Here is a 21499-nt window from a genome sequence, read left to right on the forward strand (position 1 = left end):
AAGGTGGCAGTCGTCATTGCCTTTTTAAGGGGCCCGCCCACTTTGGCATCTAAACGGAAGTACACGAGCAGGGCAGCGGAAGTGACCTCAGAGCCCCTCAGAAACATGGCCGCGGAGCGTTCCTCAGGAAGCGGTCACAGGCGTCTCCGTGACGCAGAACGAGTGAGAGCGTCCCGTGAGGTTTCCATGGTGCCGTCCTCAGCCCCTAGTTCCTCCGCTTCCTATCCCGCCTGAGCGCCGTGAACGAGAAGGCAGGAGGCGGGTCCCGCCTGCGACGTAGACGCCGCTTGGGGGAGGGGTTGGGAGACCAGGTGACGCTCTAGACGAGCTCGTTCGCATCTCTATGGTGCCAAGCGTTCGCGGGCGCCCCTCCCGCGCGTCGGGGTGGACGTTGCCCCTTTAATCGGCGGAGGGTGGTGCCGAGGAGGTCCCGCGAGAGCGGCGGGGAGTGGGGGGCGGTGCCGAGGCCGGGGGCCCGTGGCGGATGGAGCCCGAGATGGAGCCGGAGACTCTGGAGGCGCGAATCAGTGAGTGTCCGGGAGGGGCGCGGGCCGGACCGGAACCGGAACCGGGGGCACGAGGCGGGCCCCTTCCCGGCGGGGCGGGGTACGGGGCGCCCCCTCCTCACGCCCCGCCCCCGACCCAGAATGGGCGGTGCCCTCAGCAGGTCCCTCCGATCCTGGGGTGAAGGAAGACCCCACCAGCTGCGCTGCCCAGCCCATCCGATCTCTGGGCGGCGACCCCCGTGGAGGAGGGAGCTGCGTCCGGCTCTGTGCCCAGACCCTCGGGACAGAGAGATCAGTCTCCAGCCCCCTCAGGCCCAGACTTCTCGACCGAGGAGCGGACCCCCAAGTCATTTTGAGGGGCGTCGGGAGGAAGCAAGCGAGTGCATCTAGACCTGGAAGCGAGGGACCTTACTCCCCTTGGGCCCCAAATCCTCCACTCTCTGGCCCTGCATGTCGTGACTCCCTCCTATCCCTTGCTTAAGACTGCAACTAAAATTTGCTCGTTCTCCAGCCCAGGAAGGGAGAACCCCTTGGCCTATCTGATCTCTCAGGCTCTAGCCACACAGAAAGAAACCCCCAAACCCTACAGGCTTGGGAGGGCCCGTCTCTAACTTCAAAAGTAATTTCAAGTTCTCTATCACTACCCTCAGCCCAGCACCTCAGACTCTGCACCTCCACCCAAGACCTCATTCCCACACCTTGCTGAAGTTCTTCCAAAGGTCCCTGCACACCTTTCTCTGAATCCTCAGACACAGCTTCCTGCTTCTCAGGCCTGCCAGCCCTCACTCAACCCTAGATTGCTTACATCCTTAGGTCTTGGGACCCTGCTTCTGGACTCTGCCCCCGAAAGCTATGGCTTGCCTCTCCCTGGACTAGAATCGGGCCCATGTGTGTGCCAGGACCTCAGGGAGGCCTCTGGATCTACTTTCAGCTTAGCCGCTTGACCCCAAGCACACCAGGGAGCTACACAGGGTGATCTGGGGTCATGACCAACACCTTTTAAGCCAGTCTTGAGCAGAGTTGAACCCTAAGGTTGGCCTCAGAACCACACCATCTCCAGGGATGTTTCAGAGTCAGTCTGGTGGGAGGAGGGGGAGTAAGTGGAAAGGAGCCACTCTGTGGCCATTGAGACTGTTCCGGAACGCCACAAGTGTCCAGGTCTCAGCAGCAACTTGGGGGGATGGGCAGGGCCCCGGCCAACACATGTGACAGGATGAAGGACTTGAGCTCTGGATGATACAAAACAGAGTCAGGTTTAGCAACAATAGGGATTTTTCTGAGAGACTAAAGAGTCTGATCTGAGAAACAGAGGAATCAGAACACCTGGGTTTGGCAGGAGGCTGGACCATAATAGATTGGGATTGACATTTCTCTTTTTTTTCTCCTTTGTGCCCTAGCAAAATTGTAAGCTCTTCCCTTGAGGTGGTTATAGGAAAAGAGTAGCTTCTGCTGGGTAAATGATGACATTGTCACCACTATGGGGTGACAGGGTGGAGTCACTGTGTTGTGAAACACCTCCCACTCTCCCTCCCTGAAGGCATTCTCCCCTGCTGCCTGCCAGGGGAAGTGCTCCCCTCCAGAGGTAAGAGACCTGGGGGTTGGAGCCAGGGCCAGAGAAGTTGGTCAGATCTCCTTGAACCCAGAGGCCCTCGCTCCAAGACAGATGCAGGGAAGAAAGCTGACGTCTCATGATTCCGCAGCTTCCTCACTGGCTTCTGACTCAGGAGTCTCTCTGTCCTCACTCAGACTCACGTGTCTTTGACACTTGAAAGGACTTCTTGTTTTAGGGTCCCCTAGCCTGGTGTCATCGAATGGGTAATATCCATCTCCATTCTCTCTTTCTAACTTCACATTGGTGTTCCCCAGCCTCTGGCCATGCTGGGGAGCTAGGAGGCAGAGTAGACAGTCACACTTATCCTGCGGAGGGGGTGTGCCTCTTCCTGGTATTCCCTGGGCGGTCAGCAGGGCTTCGTTTCTCTGGAGGACTGGAGCGTTCTGCAGGGCTCTGGGAACATAGATTTGTACCCAGAAAGAAAATGCTTCATTCAGATCTCTACTCGGCTGTACCAGAGAGCAGCCTCCCACCCTGCCACAGCACTTTCTATACCTTCTCTCTGCTCTGTTCTCACGGCACTTCGCAGGGGTATACAGTATTGTTTGTTTGTCTGAGTAGTCAGTGTTTCTCTTGCTGGGCTGTGAGCTCCAGGGCAGAGATTTTGTCTTGTTCACTGCCGTGGCCCCAGCACGCAGAATATTTATCAAACACATATGAATTAAATGAATGGCTGCCAGGCCCTGGGCTCCAAGGGCTCCAGGCCTCCTGCCACAGCATAGGACCTTAAGTGGGCAGCTGCCACATGCTGGTTCTCTAGCCTCCTTCTGTCAACAGATCTCTCTCTCTCCCACCTCCTGGGCTGTGTTCCTTCCACACTCACGGCTCAGTGCTCAGTCTTGGGCAGAAGTGGCCGGGACAGGGTGAAGCCTGGTAGAGATCCAGCTCTGGCCGCCGCCACAGACTTACCCTGCGTCAAGTATTTCATTATCCCAAATTAGTCCATATTTTACTCCAGCTTTACAGATGGGGAAATGAAGGTTCGGGGAAGCTCTGAGATATCTTTGGTGGTGGTTTAACCAATGTTGGAGGTGACCAACTGGCCTCGCTTACTACCCCCTCCTTACCACTTCTGCCTGCCCACAGCTGAGCCCTCATTCATTCATTCATTTATCAGGGGAGGCAGGCGTGTACACAAGTGGCTGAGATGCAGTGTAGAAGCAGGCTTGGGCTCATGATGAAGGTCATGTCTGAGGGACACAAGAGAGAGCTGACCCAGCAGTGCCAACTGGGGGAGGAGCAGGAGTTAGGAAAGACTTCCTGGAGGAGGTGATACCTGAGCCACACTCCTTACCAAGGCCTTTGTGCTCTGGCCTGCACTCAGTTCACATCTCCTCTCCATACAGCCCTGAGCTGTTCAAAGGCGTACGTGCCCAGCTTCGTTAACTCCTTCCAGCTCCTGCTTTCATTGCCTCTTCCAAGCAGCCTCCCCTGACCCCAGGCTCAACTGAGTTCCCTCCTGCGGTTCCCGTGGCCCCTTTGCCTCCCTCTGTCTCATTGAATTGAGAACCTAGCTTCTCTTGGCCCGCTTCCCAGCCAGGCAGCCTCTTGAAGGAGGAGCTATGACTTTTTTTTCCTACCTCTGGATCTCCTCTGAGTGTAAATTCCATGGGAATTGTGGGGACAGTTTTCAAGAGCAGAATCAGGGGAAGTGTGGTCAGGCATGGCAAGCATACAGCTGTAGGGGAGTAGGGAAACAACCGCTGAGCACAGTCTCTAAAAGTGGGACCCTTCATGGAGAAACTGTGAGGGGAAGCCAGTGGACAGGAGCTTATCTGTCCTTTGACTTGACTGAAACATCACCGGGTCTTGAGGCTGTCGGAACAGGAAGTCAAGGGGAGGCCTCTTCGTGTGCTCAGTCATACACCCTGCCCACTGCTGCCAGAGTAGGGAGTGGGAGAGGCAGAGAGCCCTTTGCCAGGCCACACCGGCCCTCTCTCCTCCTCCAGACAGAGCCACGAACCCCTTGAACAAGGAGCTGAACTGGGCCAGCATCAACGGCTTCTGTGAGCAGCTCAACGAGGACTTCGAGGGGTAGGTGGCCTCGCCCTCTTTTGCTCTTATTCAGCAGAATCCACCGTGCACCTGCTATGCACACTCCAGACCCTGGCCTCAGGCAGAGACGTGCATGGGTTGGGACCCAATTTCCATTCTGAATGTGCTCAAATTAATGATGGTAGTGGGCACTTTGTACTGAGTGCTGCTTGTGTGAGCCACCCTCTGAGGTGGCCCTTGCTGGACCCATTTTACAGGTGAAGAAACTGAGGCTCAGGGGACTCTGCAGTTGCCCCGATGTCTCACAGAAAATGGTAGCGTTGGGTTTGTCAAAATGCTCATTCTTGGGCTGCACCCAGACTTGGACTAGACAGTCTGATGGGGCATGGGGTGGACATGTTGGCAGGCTCCCCACGTGGTGCTGAGTTTAGGGAGCACAGCTCAGTACGCTTCACCTCCACTGCCCACCCCACCCCCCGCCCCAGTGCATCACTCTGCTCGGGGAGGCCTTGCCGACAGATGATGTGTGTGCTCTGGAGTCTGGCTGCTCAGGTGCAACTCCCATCCCGTCTGAGCTATGTCACCTGGGGCAGGTGATTGAATGCCTCTGAATGTCCATTCCTTTAACTGTAAAGTGGAGTGATAGTTCTGCCTGCTTTGGAGGGCTCTTACGAAGGTTAGGCATGTGAGGAAAATACAGGTGAGGTACCTCACACATTACAAGCACTAAATACATGTTCACTGTTACCATCGCTGGGGACAGGTCTTTCATGGTCTAGTATTACCACCTCTACCGTGAAGCTGCTCTGATTTCCCCCAGCAGAATGTCCTGTGCCACCTTGAGTTACCAGACAGCTATGGCTGCTTATCCTGGTACTAGGTCATGTTCTGCTCCCAGACTTGAAGGATGTGGTCATCTTTCCATACTTGTCTCCACAGCAAGCCAAGGACACAACAGTCATAGCTCTCAGTAAAGCTGGCCGAGGGCCTGAGCTCACGCCTTTTGAAGGTCCTGGGCCTGTGCTCCCTGACTAGCCCTGCCCTGTCATGCCACAGTCTCCAGCCCCATCCACGATCTGGAGAAGGAGCTGGGCCTTTGCATCGGCCCTGCAGAAGCCTCTGGGGGCCTGAACTCTGTGGCTATTCTGGCTCTGTTCCTCTCACTCAGGCCTCCACTTGCCACCCGGCTTTTGGCCCACAAGATCCAGTCCCCGCAGGAGTGGGAGGCGATCCAGGCCCTGACGGTGAGGAGAAGGGGAAGAGGGTGCCAACGGTCCCCCAGACACGTGGATAATACCAAAGGGGTCAAGACTGAGGGTTTTGGGGTCCCATCAGTCTCCGTAGAGCCCAAGGGAGTTGTACCAAGATGACCTAGAATCGGGGTCCCGGCTAGCCCCCAAAGGTCTCATGGCAACCAGTGGGCTGGCTGGCCTCCCACCCCAGACCCTGTACAGGTAGGCTTCTTATGGGGAGGAAGCCCTCTCAAGCTACCTGGTTCAGGGGTTCCCTGCTCCAGTTGTTATCAGATCTCCAGGAGGCTGGTTAAACATACTAAATCAGGGCCTCACTCCGGACCCGCTGAATCAGAGCTGCAGTACCTACACCCAGGATTGATGTTTACAAAGCTCCCACGTGCATCGTGGAGCCAGCCCAGCCCATCAGTGGCCGCCAGACACAGGGTAACACTGTCATTCCCACAGGGTGTGAGGGGTGATACCTGGGCTCAGGTCAGAGGTTTCGAAGCTATGCCAGTAACAAGAGAGTAGGAGGTGCACTGTGGCCCCTAAACAAGGGTCACATAGCAACTACCTTTAGCAAAGATGATTTTAGGTGGTAAACAGCTTTCCTTTTGATAGTTATATATTTAACACATTAGGTTTTTGTTTTGTTATTTCTCAAATGCACTCTAGTCCTATGATTTCACAGATATATAGCTTAGGATAAGGCCAGGCCAAGGTAGATAGTACTTAAGTTTTTAAAAACAAATATAGTAAGTAAATAATTTACAAGTGGTATTCAAATGCAGCCAAGCTGTGGAGGGGTTATGGCGGTGCTGCATATGGGGTGCTGCCCTGTCCTGTCCCCCAGGGCGTGGTGTCTGGGGCCTCTGAACCTCAGAATCCCCTTGTCCTCATGAGATACTTTCCTCCCTTACAAACACCCATCCCTGGGCTTCTGGGCCCCGGCCGAGGTGTGGGAGGGAGGCTGTCTCCTCTGATCCTCTCTGGGGGTCCCCGCACTGCACCTGTTCCCAGGTTCTGGAAACATGCATGAAGAGCTGTGGCAAGAGGTTTCACGATGAGGTGGGCAAGTTCCGCTTTCTCAACGAGCTCATCAAGGTCGTGTCTCCCAAGGTGGGTGCTTCTGTTCCGCGCTGAGGCCTGCACTGTCATCTTGGGGCCTCCCATTGGGGTTCCTGCTTCTAGTGCTGCCTCAGCCCCCATTAGGATTCTGGCCTGATACAAACACAGACCCTTTCTCAGGGTCCCCTTCATACAGCTAAGTCTGGGAAGCTGGTTTCTAGAGGGAAGGAGTGCTTCCGCTGACCGGTGGCGGGCCAGCTCTGGAGCTGCTCAGGGAGGGGTGATGGCAGGGCGTGCATGCAGCTCTCCCCCAGCGGGGGTTGCTCTGGCTCTGTCTCTCCCTGCAGACCCGGTTGCTGCACCCCACCTGGCCTCTAGGTCTCTAGTGGAGGGTCTCCCTGTTCCCACTTCAGAGGCCCTGGATGCTGAGGCCCCAAACCTAAGTGATGGAGCTTGCTGATTATAGATGGGCCACACCCCCCAGCATGGCCCCAGGAGCCCTCCCATAGAGCATGAGCACATTTGGTGCCCCTTGGTTGAGGCCTCACCCCCTTTGCTGCTCAAAGTCACTGACCAGAACAGCCAAATGACCCAGCTGGCTCCCCATTCTCCTCCCAGGAGGTGACTGGTGTGAGAGCCAGTTCTCTCAGACTGGCTTGCTGCTGGGAGGCTAGGTGGGGCCCGGGGCCAAGCAGTTCCACAGCTGCCCCTTCCCTGGTCAGCCCGAAGCCTGGTGGCTCCTCCTTCCTGGGGTCCCAGTTAAGCCTTATGTGAGCTGGCCCTGAGTGGGCACCGACTTCTGTGCCTTAGCTGTGTCCTCACTATGGTGCCGCTATTGTCATCTCCACAACAATGGGGAAACTGAGACACAGGGCTGGCACAGCTAGCAAGTGACAGAGCTAGGAGGTGAGCTCCTTCTGTGCCAGGCCAATTGTGAGGGCCCTATAGGCCAGGTTTCCGAGGGAGTTCTGGGGAGACAGCCAAGTTGGGGCTGCAGCGAGCGGGCTGGGCAGTGTCAAAGGCTTCCCCTCCCCTCTGTCTTTGAAGTACCTGGGCTCCCGGACATCGGAGAAGGTAAAGAACAAGATCTTGGAGCTCCTCTACAGCTGGACAGTCGGCCTGCCTGAGGAAGTGAAGATCACAGAGGCCTACCAGATGCTCAAGAAGCAGGGTGAGGTCCCAGTGTGCGGCGTGGCCAGCGCCTCCTCCCTGAGCTGAGCTTCAGGGGCTTCTGGCAGCAAGGTCATGTGTCTCCCTTTAAGTTCTCAAGAACATAATGGCTAGCGAAGCCTTTTTGTGGCTCTGCCTGAGGCTAGCTTGGGCGGAAAGAAGGCAGATTTGGGTCAGGCTTCCCCTCAGAGAATGACCCGCATGGAGTGGCCTCAAAATATGGGTGCTTGAACTCTCCCCCATGCAGTTTGACATGACAGGTCAGGAGCAGGCCCTGGCTCGCCAAAGTCCAGAGCCAGTGTGCTCCATTCCGTACTTGCCTGGATGGGTCCCCATCTCACCCCCTGGCCCAGGGCCTGGGCCCTGTTGACAGCCTTCTTACTACCCATCTAGGGATTGTGAAGTCCGACCCCAAGCTTCCGGATGACGCCATCTTTTCCCTTCCTCCTCCACGGCCCAAGAATGTGATCTTCGAAGACGAGGAAAAATCCAAGGTGAGGCTCCAAGGAGGGGCAGATGAGGGCTCCAGGACCCACTTGGGGGTCAGTGAATCCTAGCCCCTGGCTACCGTGCCCTTGGAGCAGAGGCTCACAATGAGCATGGCCACTATAGTGGGTCACAAGCACCGTTGATTGAGCACCAACTGCATGCCGAGTACCCCCCATCCAGTGCCCCTGCATTTAATAAACACAGAATATGTCTGATATCCCTGGGATTGGTTTGAGAGCATTGTCTTTGACCCTTTCATCAACAACTTGATTAGCTTTTTGTTAAAAAAGCATGTGTTCAAGCAAGAAATTATACAGTACAGGAGGAGCCAAAATAAAGAAGAAAAGCTCCTCTCTGCCCAGTCCACTCCCAGAGGGCAACTGCTGTTAAAGTTTCTTGTACATCCTTCCAGAAGGGTGCTGTGATGACCATCATAGAATGTTTTGCACTATTCTGTTGAGAACTTATTTCTGCCAGGTGCCGTGGGGAGCACTTTTGTCTCAGTTGTTCTGTGGCTACTCCGTCAGGTGTCAGTAGATTCTCGCCATTTCATGGAGAGCTTCGGTAACTTATTCACATCCCGCAGCCAGGAAATGGGGAGCCAGAACATGATCCCAGGCCCAGGTCCTGCCGTCACTGTCACGCCCCTCTGTGTCCGTAGATGCTGGCCCGCCTGCTGAAGAGCTCCCACCCTGAGGACCTCCGAGCAGCCAACAAACTCATCAAGGAGATGGTGCAAGAGGTGATGGCAGAACCCAGAGTACAGGGAGAAGGCGGGATGAGGATGCCGAGCTGGGCTGCCGAGGTGGGGTTGTGTTTGTGCGTACGAGGGACCCTGCAGTGACCCAGTTAAAGGGTCACAGCCACGAAAAAGCTGACTGGGCCCCAGTGGGCTGAGTCAGGACCACCGTATAGAGGGAAGAATTTCCCAGCAGCCGAGCTCACCTGCCCTGCATGGGCTTCTGTGAGGCTGACTCTCTCTTCCATGAAAATTAGAAATGAACACACAAAGAGAGGAAGAGAAAATATTATATGTTTATAAATAATTATAGATGCTTCTTGACTTAAATGGAGTTGCATCTCAATAAACCTATCGTAAGTTGAAAATATTTTTTATCGAAAAATGTGTTTAATACATCTGAGCTACCAAACATCATAGCATAGCGTAGCCTACCTTAAACGTGCTTAGAAGACTTAAATTAGTCTGCAGTTGGGCAGAATCATCTAACACAAAGCCTGTTTTATAAAATCGTTGACTACCTCTTGTAATGTATTATGCATATCACTTTTGTACCATCAAATTCAGAAAATCCTAAGTTGAACCATCACAAGTAGGGGACTCTCTGTATACATATGTCATGGGTGCATGCTGAAACTTTTTTATTGACAAAGGTAAGACATCAAAAAGTTTGCAGTCTAGACACCCAGTGGGCAGTTCTGGATTGTCTCTTAAAGGCAAGCTGCATGCTCTGACAGCCAAGAGAGAGAGTCAGGGGTGGCCCCTCTCAAGGAGGGTGACGTATCAGACTACACAGCGCAAGCCCACCCTTCATTCCACAAGGGAGGAACATGCATAGAAGCCAAGTGGGCTGGGGTAGCAGGTGTACTTCTGTAGTGGCCTTTCAAGGCCGTGAGCTCCCCACATGCCAGGCACTGACAGACATTGAGAGGGGTCCCTGCACTAGTTTCTAGGTTGTGCTTGGTGACCGCTAAGGTCCCCTTTCAGAAGACAAACGAAGGCAAGGGTTGAGTAGAACCACAGGTATAGGTCAGGATCCTGGTCCTCCACAATCACCTGACGAGTGTGTTAGGAACCCTGGAGGTTCTGGCCAAGGGCCCAGGAAATTCTGTTGGGCTCCTGCAGAGGCCCGGGTCCAGGGTTCGTTGGCAGCAGGTGATGAGGAAGTGAGTGGGGTTGGTCAAGGGCCTCTTGGACCAGAGCGCCCTATCCTGGCACTTAGCAGCCACTGATCTCATGCCCAGCCAGCAGACACTGTCCAAAGTGGTGTGGGCAGTGCCTGGCTCGGGGCTAGGCCTGACCTAGCTTCTCTGGGGGCCATTTGCCGATGCCTCTCCAGGACCAGAAGCGGATGGAGAAGATCTCGAAGCGGGTGAGTGCCATAGAGGAGGTGAACAATAATGTGAAACTGCTGACAGAGATGGTGATGAACCACAGCCAGGGTGGCGCTGCGGCCCACAGCAGTGAGGACCTGATGAAGGTGCGCCTTTCTCCGCCCTGTCCCAGTCCACTCCAGGGCCTCTGCCAGCCCTGACCCGCCCACCCTACTGCCCCCAGGAACTGTACCAGCGCTGTGAGCGGATGCGGCCCACGCTCTTCCGACTTGCCAGTGACACAGAGGACAATGATGAGGCCTTAGGTGAGCCCCAGGCAGAGCTAGCCCTCCACCTCCTTCTGCTCTTCCAGCCCCTGCTGAGTATCTGCAGTTGGAGCCACCACCAGGGGGCCCCATTCTCCAACACTTACTTTGGGTTTCTCCAAGTTGGGAAAGAAGGAAGCAGAGAGCAGGGGCCGACCTAGTTGAGAGACCTAGTCGAGAGACCCACGAGGCCAAGTCTTTCCGCAGACACCTCATTTACTGCCCACAAGCTACACGGGAGGGAAAATTGTCATCATTTCACGGCTGGGGCTAAGGGAAGAGAGCAACTTGCCCAAATCACAGAGCAGAATAGTGGCAGAGCCAGGCGGAGCAGGGCTCTCTCCCTTCCCTACAGACACTGCCTCCCTGGTAAGGGCTGCAAACCAAGAATGAATCCCACAGGCCAAGTAATTCCCGAGCTGGGCCCCATGGCTTCTGCTAGGGCCACATATCAGATTCTTGTCCTGTTCTCTGCTCCCACATCAGCAGGGCCTCTTGGGCAGCAGTCTGGGTACCATCTCAGCCTCTCATTCAGCAAGAGCTTACTGAGCACTTCCCATGGGCCAGGGACCTGGTCCCTGCCCAAGAAGCTCGCTGCCCAGATTCCTCTAAGCCCTGGCCCCTGGGGAGGTAATATTGTTCAGGGCCTAGTGTGTGCCAGGTACTGTTCTAGGCCCTTAGGCAGTGATCAGAATTGACAAAAACTATAGCCTCATGGAGCTCGTAGCCTAATGAGAGGAGACAGACAATAAACCCAGGACTTAAATAGTGGCAGCTGTCAGATAGTGCTAAATGACATGGAGAAAAACAAGCAGGGACAGGATGGACTGCATAATGCAGGAGTATGGTTAGGGAAGGCCTCCCTGAAGTGACTTTTGGGTAAAGATCTAAAGGCAGAAAGGGATGAAGCCTCACAGAGATCTTGGGGGCATCCAGTGGAGCCTATGTGGGGGCCTGGAGGCGAGAGTATGCCACTGTGTTCAGGGACTGGCACAGGGCAGTGTGGGGTAGACAGTGGGCCTAAATCTGAGTAGACAATGGGATGCCCCTGGCCCCGCCCCCTCTCCAGGGCTGGGATGGATGCTAGGTACTCGGCTCCCTTCAGAAGCCTCCACATTCCTTCACACTGGCCTCTCCCCTCCTGCCCATTCCAGCGGAGATCCTGCAGGCTAACGACAACCTCACCCAGGTGATTAACCTGTACAAGCAGCTGGTGCGGGGCGAAGAGGTCAACGGTGATGCTGCTGCCAGCTCCATCCCTGGTGAGGTGACAGGAGGCTTGGAGAAGCACCCACCAGGCTAGAGGCGGGCAGAGAGCCCAGGACGGTGCTCTGCTCCCAGAGCTGGTAGCCAACCGCCAGGGTGACCCTGGCCCCTTAAGATGGTGGCGGCCCCCAGGGAGAGTGCTGAGGAAGAAGTCTATGCCAAGCCTGCAGCTGTGGGAGGGAGGGGTCTGGATGTGGGACAGAGGGGACGGGAGCCAAGGGTTCGGCAAGAACAGGAGAAGAAGGAAAACCTTTCTTTCATTGACAAATCGGACACCTGTTGTATGTGGCTAATTGACACCCTCAAGGCTTAGCTTCAGTAAGGGGAAAACGACTGCTCTGGTTCCTGCAGAAGAGGTTAGAATTGGCCCACAGAAGCAGCAGAGCTTGAGCGGAGCTCTACAGGATGGGAGGCAGTTCGCCAGGTGGAAGAAAGAAATCCGCTCCAGACAGAAGGAACAGCATGTGCTAGAGAAAGGGCCTGGTGGCCAAGGAGGGGGAAGCAGGAGGGTTGTGAAGGGTCAGGGGACACTTTGCTGCCCCTCAACTCCCATAGACTCTGAGAGCATGAGTGTCCTCCCCCCAGGACTTGTCTGACTCTCCTTTCCTGCCCCAGGGAGCACCTCGGCCCTGTTGGACCTCTCAGGCCTGGATCTCCCTCCTGCAGGAACCTACCCAGCCTCGCCCACCTGCCCTGGCGACCAGGCCAGCCCCGAGCAGCCCAGCATCTCCATTTCCCTGCTTGACGATGAGCTCATGTCTCTGGGTGAGGAAGGGGCCAGTCCCAGAGAAGGGCGGGCTTGGCTGCATTTTGGGGTGGGGGGGATGCCTGCAGCTCACATGCAGCTTGCAGAGCTTGGTCAAGTCAGCGTGTTATTCCTCTTGTGTGCTGTGTGGAGCATGGTGGATGAGCTTGAAGCCCATTTCACAGCTGAGGAAGCTGAGGCTCAGGGAAATCAAGGAGCTTGTGCAAAGTCAGATTGTCACAGGTGGGGCTGGCTAGCTCCTAAACCTGACAAGCCAGCCACGCCCAGGCCCCGAGGGAAGGCAGAGGGGTTTCCTGCAGCAGATGAGAGCCTAGTGTTGGATCCTGCCCAGGCAAGAGTTCAACAATTTCCCCCACCCACTGAGAGGAAGAGGGGGGTGCTCTGTGCTCCACAGCACCCAGAAACTCCTGGGAAGCTGGCATCAGAGTACAAGGCACTCTGTGATCTTAGCTGGTCCTGGGCCAGGCCTGTGTCACTACAGGGCAGGGTTAGGGCTTCAGAGCCCAACAGAGAACTAGGCTCGCCCCTGAGGAAGAAGCAGAGGGTGCCCAGCCAGCCATGCAGTTTTGGGGTTTCCAGCTCTGGGAGCTTGGGAGCAGGAAACTGTAATCACAACTTCCTCATATCCTTGAGGTTAGAAAGACAGAGGCGGTGGGGCTCTGTCAGAGGGACATGTTGGGGAGCTGGCTTAGAAGCCGGGAGTCACACTGTTCTCCTGAGCCAGTTCTGAGGTGAAACCAAACCTGATGGACTCGAAGGAGCAGTGCTGTGCCGGGATCCGGGCAGGTCGGCCCAGAGTTCAGGGAGTGCTGCTCTGACCGCTGCTACCGCACTGTCGCACCTCAGACTGCCCTCCCTCCTCCCGGCACGTGCGATGGGTGCTGTCAGCATCCCCATTTTACAGATGCAAAAGCAAGGCTCAGAATGGCCGAGGGACTTGCCCAAACGGGGCACCAGGGTCTGGACAAGGCAGTCCGACTCCGAAGCTGCGCTTTGAGCTCCTCTGCTGTTTTGTCTCAGCTCCCCTCCCAGGAAAGAGAAATGAGGGCGAGGAGTGAGGGGTAGGACGAGGGGGAAAGTGGACCAGGTCGAGTTCCCCTGTGTGGGCCTGCCAGCCAGCACACTTCCTAGAGGGTCTGGGGGACGCTTACGTGTCTCGCCCACCTGTCCCCTCCTCATTCAGAGCCAGGGCCAACTCAGGCGGAGACCCCAGCCCAGATGTAAGAGGTAAAGGATGGCAGCAATGAGAAAACGCACCCAAGCATGTCTCCCCGCCCCCAGAGCCAGAACCAGGCAGCAGCGACCTGACTGCGCTGTTGGTGTGTGTGGCCCAGGCCTCCCAGCAAGTGGCTGTGACAAAGCCACCTCCTCTCGAGAAGTGAGGTGTGCTTTGCACTTCCTGTCCCTGAGTCGCTTCAGCAGAGCCCCGAGCCTCCAGCTTCCTCTGGTTTCTTCTCAAAGGCAAAAAAAAAAAAAAGAAAAAAATTGTGGGAACAGGAACCAGAAGTGCCAGGGCAGTACCCACCCAGCTCTGGGGAGTGGCGGAAGCCTTGGGACCACAAAGGGGGCTTGTCTTAAACGGTTGTCTGTGGCAAGAAGGGTGAGGGGTGGGGGGCAGGGTAGGCAGTGAGGACTTCCTGTCTGGCAGAGAGCGTTCCGGCATTGTTCAGGCACTTCATCTGATTTGTCTAATTTATTACTCACAACAGACCTCTGGTGTGGATGCTGCTATTGTCTCCGTTTTACAGATGAGGCACAGGGAGCCAGCCCAGGGTCACACAGCAAGTGGCAGAGCTGTAGTCAAACTCCAGAAATTAGGCCATGCTCTGTCCAGGTACATACTCTGCCACCTTCCAGCTTGTGACCCTTGGGCAGGTTACCTAACCCTTCTGAGCCTCTATTTCTTCATCCTTAAAAGAAGGATGAGAACCACACACCTGCCTTTTAAGGCTGTTTGAGGATTAAGTGAGACCTAAGTCTGAAGTGCCTGACACATCAAGGGGTGTGAGAAATGTTAGCAGTTATCACCGTGTTGGCTCCAGACTCAGAGAGCTGTGTCCCGAGGAAGAGACCTGATAGTCGCAGCTTCTTGCATCTTGCCTTTGCCTGTCAGCCAGCACTTGAGGCTGGACCTCACTTATTCAGGATTTGCTAGAAACAGGATAACTTGTCTTTAGGTAAAATCTGGGGTGAACTTGGCTGTGGAATGCTTTAGGGCAGGCAGAAGTTGAACAGGTTGGTGACCTGCCTTCTACCCACCACAAGGGCCTTCCAAAGGGCCTACAGCTCTCCCAGGTACATCAGCCAGCCTTGTTGGCACGTGCCAGCGGCAAATGAGGCCATCAGAGTCTGCCTTAGTCCAGTCCTGCGTTGAGTGGCCTAGCCAGCACCTTGCCCGTGGCCGCACAGCGGGGCAGGCCTGGGCCCAGGGCCCTGTTCACTGCACCACAGGGCCTTTCTGGCATCCTTCCAGTCGGTGGGCACAGGATGCTGACCCCTCCCCACCTGGACCTTGGAGGTTAGGAACTTCACTTGGTGTCTTCTCATCCTTGTCCACGTACATGTACACACACACACACACACACACACACACACACACACACACACACACACACACACACACACACACACACACCACTCCACCCCACCCCACCCCACCCCACCCCACCCCACCCTACCCCACCCCACCTCACCTGCTACCAGCTGATGAATGAAGATGAAAGTCTTGACTTCTGCAGTGGAGTTGGCTTCTGAGCAGCAAGAGAGGAAGCATGTGCGGGCCCAGGGAATGGGCTCTCAGGATCTTTGCTTTCTACTTCTGTTCTGCTACTGGTTCCCTCTGAAAGTGCTGAAGTGGAAGTTTTCCCCTTTGAGCTGAGCCTCATGGAGCAGGGGTGCAGGGGGAGGGTAGGAGCCAGGGAACTCCAACTCAGCACAGCACCCCCAGCTCTCTTGCCTCTGCTCAGGAATCCAGCTCCTTGACCTCTGCCTTGCTTCCCTGCAGGCCTAAGTGACCCCACACCCCCTCCAGGCCCGAGCTTGGATAGTGCTGGATGGAACAGCTTCCAGGTAGGAGGGGCTAGGAACTAGCCTGACCTGTCCTGGGGGCAGAGCAACTGGGACAGGTAGCCTGAGGGGGCAATGAGAGGAGAGATGGGCGGAAGGGCCAAGGGGCAGAGGGTGGCCCAGGAAGCTGAGGCACCCATCCCAGGGTGGAGGAAGTTAGGCAGTCCTTGCCTCCAGATGCATCTCCCTGCCATTCTCAGCCTTGGGCCTCCCTTGGGTTGAGATGGGGGTTCCTTATTCTTTTTCTTGGTGGGTAACTTTGCGGTCCCTGGAATGTGATGGTTTCTAAAGTAGAACTCCAGACCAGGCCCAACCCACTGATAACCCTGGAGTGAGAGGGGGTTGGGCCCGGCGGGAATGTGGTCCCCATCCCTGCTGCTTCTTCCCTCAGATGTCACCTGCAGGGAGGGGAAGGGGCCTCCTTTTCAGCACCTTTTCAGCACAGGACAAAGGACATCTTTTCAGCACCGTCCCACCTACCTGCATCCTTTGTATGCCCAACAGTCATCTGATGGCACAGAACCCCCAGCCCCCACTCCGGCCCCCAGCATGGACAGTCGGCCCCCAACGCAGATGTCCCTGCCAGTGAGCAGTGGTCTGGATGACCTGGACCTGCTGGGGAAGACCCTCCTGCAGCAGTCGCTGCCCCCGGAGTCCCAACAAATGCGGTGGTGAGGGCACACCCTGGCTGGCACGGAGGGAGCCCTCCCTGTCCCCACAACCAGCAGTTTCTCCTGGGCTTTGCCTGGCCCGGACCCATCAGGGAGAGGCCCAGGGCTGGTTTATTCCTGGACACCATGGCTGCCGAGTACCACCATGTGCCAGCACTGTACTGGGCCTAAGGGGCACAGCAGTGACCAAGGGAGGTGCAGGGTCTGTCCGACAGAGCATGGAGTTTAAGAGAGAAAGGAGACCTGGGTCCCACAGGCCCTCCCCCAGGCGTCTCAACACCCGAGAAAGACGGAAGGCCCAAGAGGCCAGCAGTGAGAGGGACACGGAGCCCAAGTGGACGGGGGGAGGGGAGAGCAAGAGCTGCCCATTTTCAAGGGGAGGAGACCAAAGCCAGAGAGACGGGGAGGTGTCAGGGACAGTCAGGAAGCCCAGCCTTTCCTGTCCCCCCGATCCCTTGGCCACCTCTCAATGCATCATCCCCCAATAAGGGAGAAGCAGCAGCCAGCCCCCCGGCTCACGCTCCGGGACCTGCAGAATAAAAGCAGCTGCAGCTCACCCAGCTCCGGTGCCACCGGCCTCCACACCATGTCCCCCGAGCCTCCTGGGCCTTTGCAGCAGCCCTCACAGACTGAGCTCTCCCTGGCCAACATCACCGTGCCCCTGGAGTCTATCAAACCCAGTGAGTAAGGCAGGGGCATGGGCAGGTACAGGCCGGTCCTGGTCAGCTCACTACCCAGCGGCACCAGCTACCTCATCATCCTACCAGGAGCTCTTTCTGGGAAGCGGGGAAAATGGGGCTCTCCCAGTCCTGCCACTGCCTGATTCTGGGGAGCTCTGGGCAAGACCCTCCCCCTTCCCAGCACTCGGTTTCCTCATCTGTCCCAGAGTGGTCAAGAAACTGCTGTATGAAGTCCGCGGTTACACGATCAGGACTTCTTATGGCTGGCCCCTAGGCCCCTCCCTCCCCAGGAAGGCAGAGCCAGGACATACAGGTTCAGGGTCTCCCCAAGACCACAGAACTGAACCAGGTCCAGATCCGGGCTTCTCCCACCCAGGAGCAATAGGTGGTCCACTGCCAACAGCAGGCCCTGTGCAGACACTAACACGGGCTGGTCTTGTCCATGTGCTGAGCTCATCGTGACCGAAGGTGTCATACCCTCGGTGTCCCCAGGAGTTAGGTAGTGGTGCTCTTATCTTACCAGTAGGGAAGACCCTGAGCTCAGAGACACAGAGTGACCAGATCAGGGTCACACAGTGAGCCGCAGGAACCAGCTCACCCCCAGTCCTTTACTTCAGCAGGCCAGGAAGCAGCTGTATGGCACTGGGGAGCCCCAGCTGGGGCTCAGTTTGGGGCTGGATGTCTTGCCTCTGCCATCACTACAAGTTCACCTGCCCCATCTAGGCACCAGTCTGTACCCCTGGCTGCCACCGGGGTTGCGGCAAGGACCTAAGTTTGTGGATTTGGTCGTTCATTCCCAGCGAAGCAGCATAGTGCCGGCCGTGAGCCGGGTTGGGGGAGCTGGTCACAGGTGCTTGGGTGCGGGCCTGGCACCACACATCACCCTCTCCCCCTCCCTTCTGCCAGGCAGCATCTTGCCAGTGACTGTGTATGACCAGCATGGCTTCCGGGTCCTCTTCCACTTCGCCCGAGACCCGCTTCCGGGACGCTCTGACGTGCTGGTGGTGGTGGTTTCCATGCTGAGTACCGCCCCCCAGCCCATCCGCAACATCGTTTTCCAGTCAGCTGTCCCCAAGGTGACATGGGCCTGCCTGCCTCCTATCAAGGCAGGGTGATTCAGGGCTGGATGGGGAGCAGTGTCTGTCTTCCTGGGGAGTCGGGGCGTAGAAGAGAATGAAAAGACAGAGCCCTAGGACTCCGAGGAGGAGCTGGAGGACAGGCTGGGCCTGGTTTCTCAGGGGATGAGGACGAGAAGCCAGGGTTAGCTGTGCCCATCCTCCCCTCCTGTCCTCAGGTCATGAAAGTGAAGCTGCAGCCACCCTCAGGCACAGAGCTGCCGGCTTTCAACCCCATCATCCACCCCTCAGCTATCACCCAGGTCCTGCTCCTCGCCAACCCCCAGAAGGTGAGGCCCGGCTGTGACAGGGTGCCACTGGGGGCCGGGGGGAGCGTCTTCTCCACCTCTGACTCTTGCCTTCACTGTCTCTGCCCCAGGAGAAGGTTCGCCTTCGCTACAAGCTCCTCTTCACGATGGGCGACCAGACCTATAATGAGATGGGGGATGTGGACCAGTTCCCCCCACCCGAGACCTGGGGGAGCCTCTAGAACAGAGAAAGGAAGGGAAGAGGAGGAGGGGACAACAATAGGGCTGGCCACTGGCTAGCCTGTGTGTGAGGCTGTGGTGGCTTAGGACATTCTCTGTCCCCGTGGCCATATCCCCTGTGCCTGGTGCTTCTCCCCTCACCCCTGCGGCCCCCTCCGTCCTTAACCCCTCCCCTGCTGAGCCAAACCCAGCAGGAGGCTGGGCCTGGGTTTGCACTGCTGGGGACCTTCACCACAGGTGGGAGCCTGAAGCAGGGAAGGGCTGTGTGGCCTTGGAAGGACTTGGGGTCATTGGGAGAAGCATGGCCATCAGGCAAGGGCCAGGACCTCAGGCCCAGCCCCGACCCTAGCCTGGGGTGGGGTCATCCCCACCTGTCTCTTATGCCTTATGGGAAGGCCCAGCCATAACTTGGCCAGGCTGGAGCCGGGGACCAGCTCAGGCTACTTCCGCAGGAACCAGGTGACGGGGGGTGGGGGGGTGACGCCTGCACCCCCAGCTGTTTGCACTCTCTGGTGTGTGGTTTGACTCAGCTTTTCTTTCAGAGTGGCCCTGTGGTCACCATCTCAGGGGGCCCAGTTGGGGGAGCCCCCCTGTCCCCCACTCCTAGGGGGTCTGTACACCTGCCTGGCTCCTTTGCTGTCAGGCCTCCTGAGGGGCTCTGGGGGTTGTGTGACCGCTGGCCCAAGGGTAAAGCCAGAAACAGGTGGCCCCGGCTGGGCGCTCCAGGGCCTCTGGACAAGGGAGGCCCTACACTGGTGTTCTCAGTGTCTCCTTCATTCAGTGGCCTCTGCCGGGGCCTCCTGTGCGCTTCTCACTTCTGTCCATCTGTCCACGGGCGGAGGTGGGGTCAGTGTGTGAGTGAGGGCAGGAGTATTTATGGAAATAAAATGTCCTTTTTCCTGGACCGGCTTCTCTTCTCTCGTGGCCCTTCTGAGGTGGAGGGAGACCGGAGGGCGTCCCGAAGTGGGAGGTCTAGGGGCAGCCCCACAGACCTCTCTGCCTCTGTCTTCGGAGATCAGGCCATAGTTCCTCTCCCCACCACCGCCGAGCTCTGCACAGGAAGAGGCCCTGCTCGGGGGCCTGTGGCCAGTGCTGAGTCACCAGAGAGGGCTCAGGGCTGTGGCAGGCCCAGAGCCATCCCAGCTGGAAGTGAGTGGCTGCTCAGGGCCTGCCAGGAGCCCCAGCTGCCGCAGACGCTGAGGGGGAGGCCCTTAGATTCTCATAACTTCTTTCTGCTGTGCTCGGCCATCAAAACACAATGGCGATGCAGCACCACCCTGCAGGTCCATGCCTCGGCTTCTCCCTTTCCCCAGAGGCTGCTCCCAGGAAGCAGGGTACCAATAGCGGCTTGTTTCTGGAGAGGCCCAGGGACCCTCCAGTGGGCCTCCTGCCACTACCAGCTGCAGCTCACTTCCCCCTGGCACTGTTGAGTGTTTTAACTGGGAGGCTGGGGTCCAGGCTGGCAAGTGGCTTGGAGGCCATGCAGCTGAGAGAGCCAACCGGTGCTGAGCTGAGTGAGGGAGCGTTTAGTCCAGGGAATTGCCCAGTGGCATGGAGCCAGTCCTCCATGCTGCTCTGCCAGAGATGATTCCTGCTCAGATAAGTCTGGGGAAGGCTGCCTGCCATTTCTCCTCCCTACCAGATGATGGGAAGTTCTGCATTTAAGAAACCAATTTCACTCTGTCTAACCTAGTGTTACCCAGTCTGAACTTGGCCACCAAACTCCATTCCATAGATAGAATTAAGGTGTGCTAGAGAACAGTCCAGCCCGCTAGTTCTCCCGGAGCCCAGCACACCTGACTCCCCAGCTTCCATTCAGCAAGTGAGGGCCAGTTCTCTGTGCCAGGCAACACCGAAGTGCATGGGGAGTTTCCCCACAGCTGCCGCACTGCTGAGTGGACAAGAGCGAGAGCAAGGCCTTCCAGCTCCACCCACTGGTGCCTCCTAGCATCCTGTGACACTGCCCTCCCAGCCACCAGGCCTGGTTCCTGCCTCCTCCCCACAGGCAGGACTGCTGAACACTTGTGATGGATGTCTCCCAAAGATAACCTGTTGGAAGGTACTTCCTTCTAAGTGAAAACCCTATTCCCTAAGGTCTCTGGGGTCTTAGAAGCACCATCTGGAGCACAGTCTCATACTGGCAATGAAGGGCTGCAGGTTGGCATGGGAATGTGTAACTGCCACCTGGGAGTATGGGACTGCTTCTAGTGGGGCCCCTGGCTTGCTCTGTGACTCTGAGCAAGGTGCTTCCTTCTCTAGTCTTTAGGTTCCTTGTTTGAAAAGGTGGGAGGGACCCTCTGATGCCTTCTGACGAGTCTGGGTAAAAAAATCTCCCAGACTGTCAACTTGGAGTGACCCAGATGTTAGAGCCACAGGGAGACCCTTTCAGTCGTTCAAACCTCCCATCTTCCCTTGTTCGTAGTCGGTTCGTCTGTCTCTCCATCCGTCCTCCACGTGCCTCTTGAGCAGCTCCTGTGCCAGGCATGGTCCTGTCCTCACAGAGCTCACGACTTGTTATGGAACCTGTGAGCCAGGAGCTCAGCAGGACACACTGAGAGCTGGGAGGGAGGGGCATGGGGTTCCCCGTAAGCCCCACATGTGAGGGGCTGGGTAGGGTGTCTGATCGGAGGAGGGGGCCCTTGGCCTCCACTCCCTGGGGGAGTCATTCCCCAAATACTGTTGGTTCAGACAGAGGTCTGGAGCCCTATACAAGAGACCCAGAGCCTTGAGTCCCCGGGCTGAAGTGGGGGGCCCAGGGAAGCCATGTTCTGTCTCTTGAAGGGTAACCCCCCACCCCCACCCCAGAAGCAGTGGGACTTCCCAGACCTTGAAGCCACACTTCCACTTCTATTTATGTGGCTAGAGGCAGCAGCTCGGCTTTTTTGTTTTTTTGGGTTTTTTTGTTTTTTAGCAACCACAGCACACTGCTCATCTGTCCATAGCAGCCAAGAGAAACAGGCCACTGCTCGCCTGGGGGGTCCTGTCCCTGGTGTT

The 21499-nt window shown here is 56.8% G+C and overlaps 1 protein-coding gene across 3 annotated transcripts; it reads left to right on the plus strand.

Moving 5' to 3' along the window:
• The first annotated feature begins 82 nt into the window (after positions 1 to 82).
• Positions 83 to 19409, plus strand: GGA1 (golgi associated, gamma adaptin ear containing, ARF binding protein 1). 3 transcript variants are annotated; one of them, XM_011387563.1, is made up of 17 exons: positions 83 to 527; positions 4068 to 4152; positions 5282 to 5357; positions 6369 to 6467; positions 7464 to 7587; positions 7980 to 8080; positions 8737 to 8817; positions 10154 to 10294; positions 10372 to 10453; positions 11608 to 11715; positions 12386 to 12484; positions 15490 to 15554; positions 16056 to 16222; positions 16712 to 16902; positions 17809 to 17978; positions 18197 to 18307; positions 18397 to 19409. In XM_011387563.1, exons 1-17 carry the CDS (start codon positions 485 to 487, stop codon positions 18505 to 18507), a joined length of 1854 nt encoding a protein of 617 aa, XP_011385865.1. In that variant the 5' UTR covers positions 83 to 484; the 3' UTR covers positions 18508 to 19409. The 3 variants fall into 3 exon arrangements, with proteins under 3 accessions (XP_011385865.1, XP_011385859.1, XP_023383193.1); XM_011387557.2 differs by having other exon boundaries at positions 84 to 527; positions 12335 to 12484; XM_023527425.1 differs by lacking the exons at positions 83 to 527; positions 4068 to 4152; positions 5282 to 5357 and adding an exon at positions 5614 to 5792 and having other exon boundaries at positions 12335 to 12484.
• The last annotated feature ends 2090 nt before the right edge of the window (positions 19410 to 21499 follow it).

The sequence above is a fragment of the Pteropus vampyrus genome, unplaced genomic scaffold (genome assembly GCF_000151845.1).
Source record: "Pteropus vampyrus isolate Shadow unplaced genomic scaffold, Pvam_2.0 Scaffold16, whole genome shotgun sequence".
NCBI classification, from domain to species: Eukaryota; Metazoa; Chordata; class Mammalia; order Chiroptera; family Pteropodidae; genus Pteropus; species Pteropus vampyrus.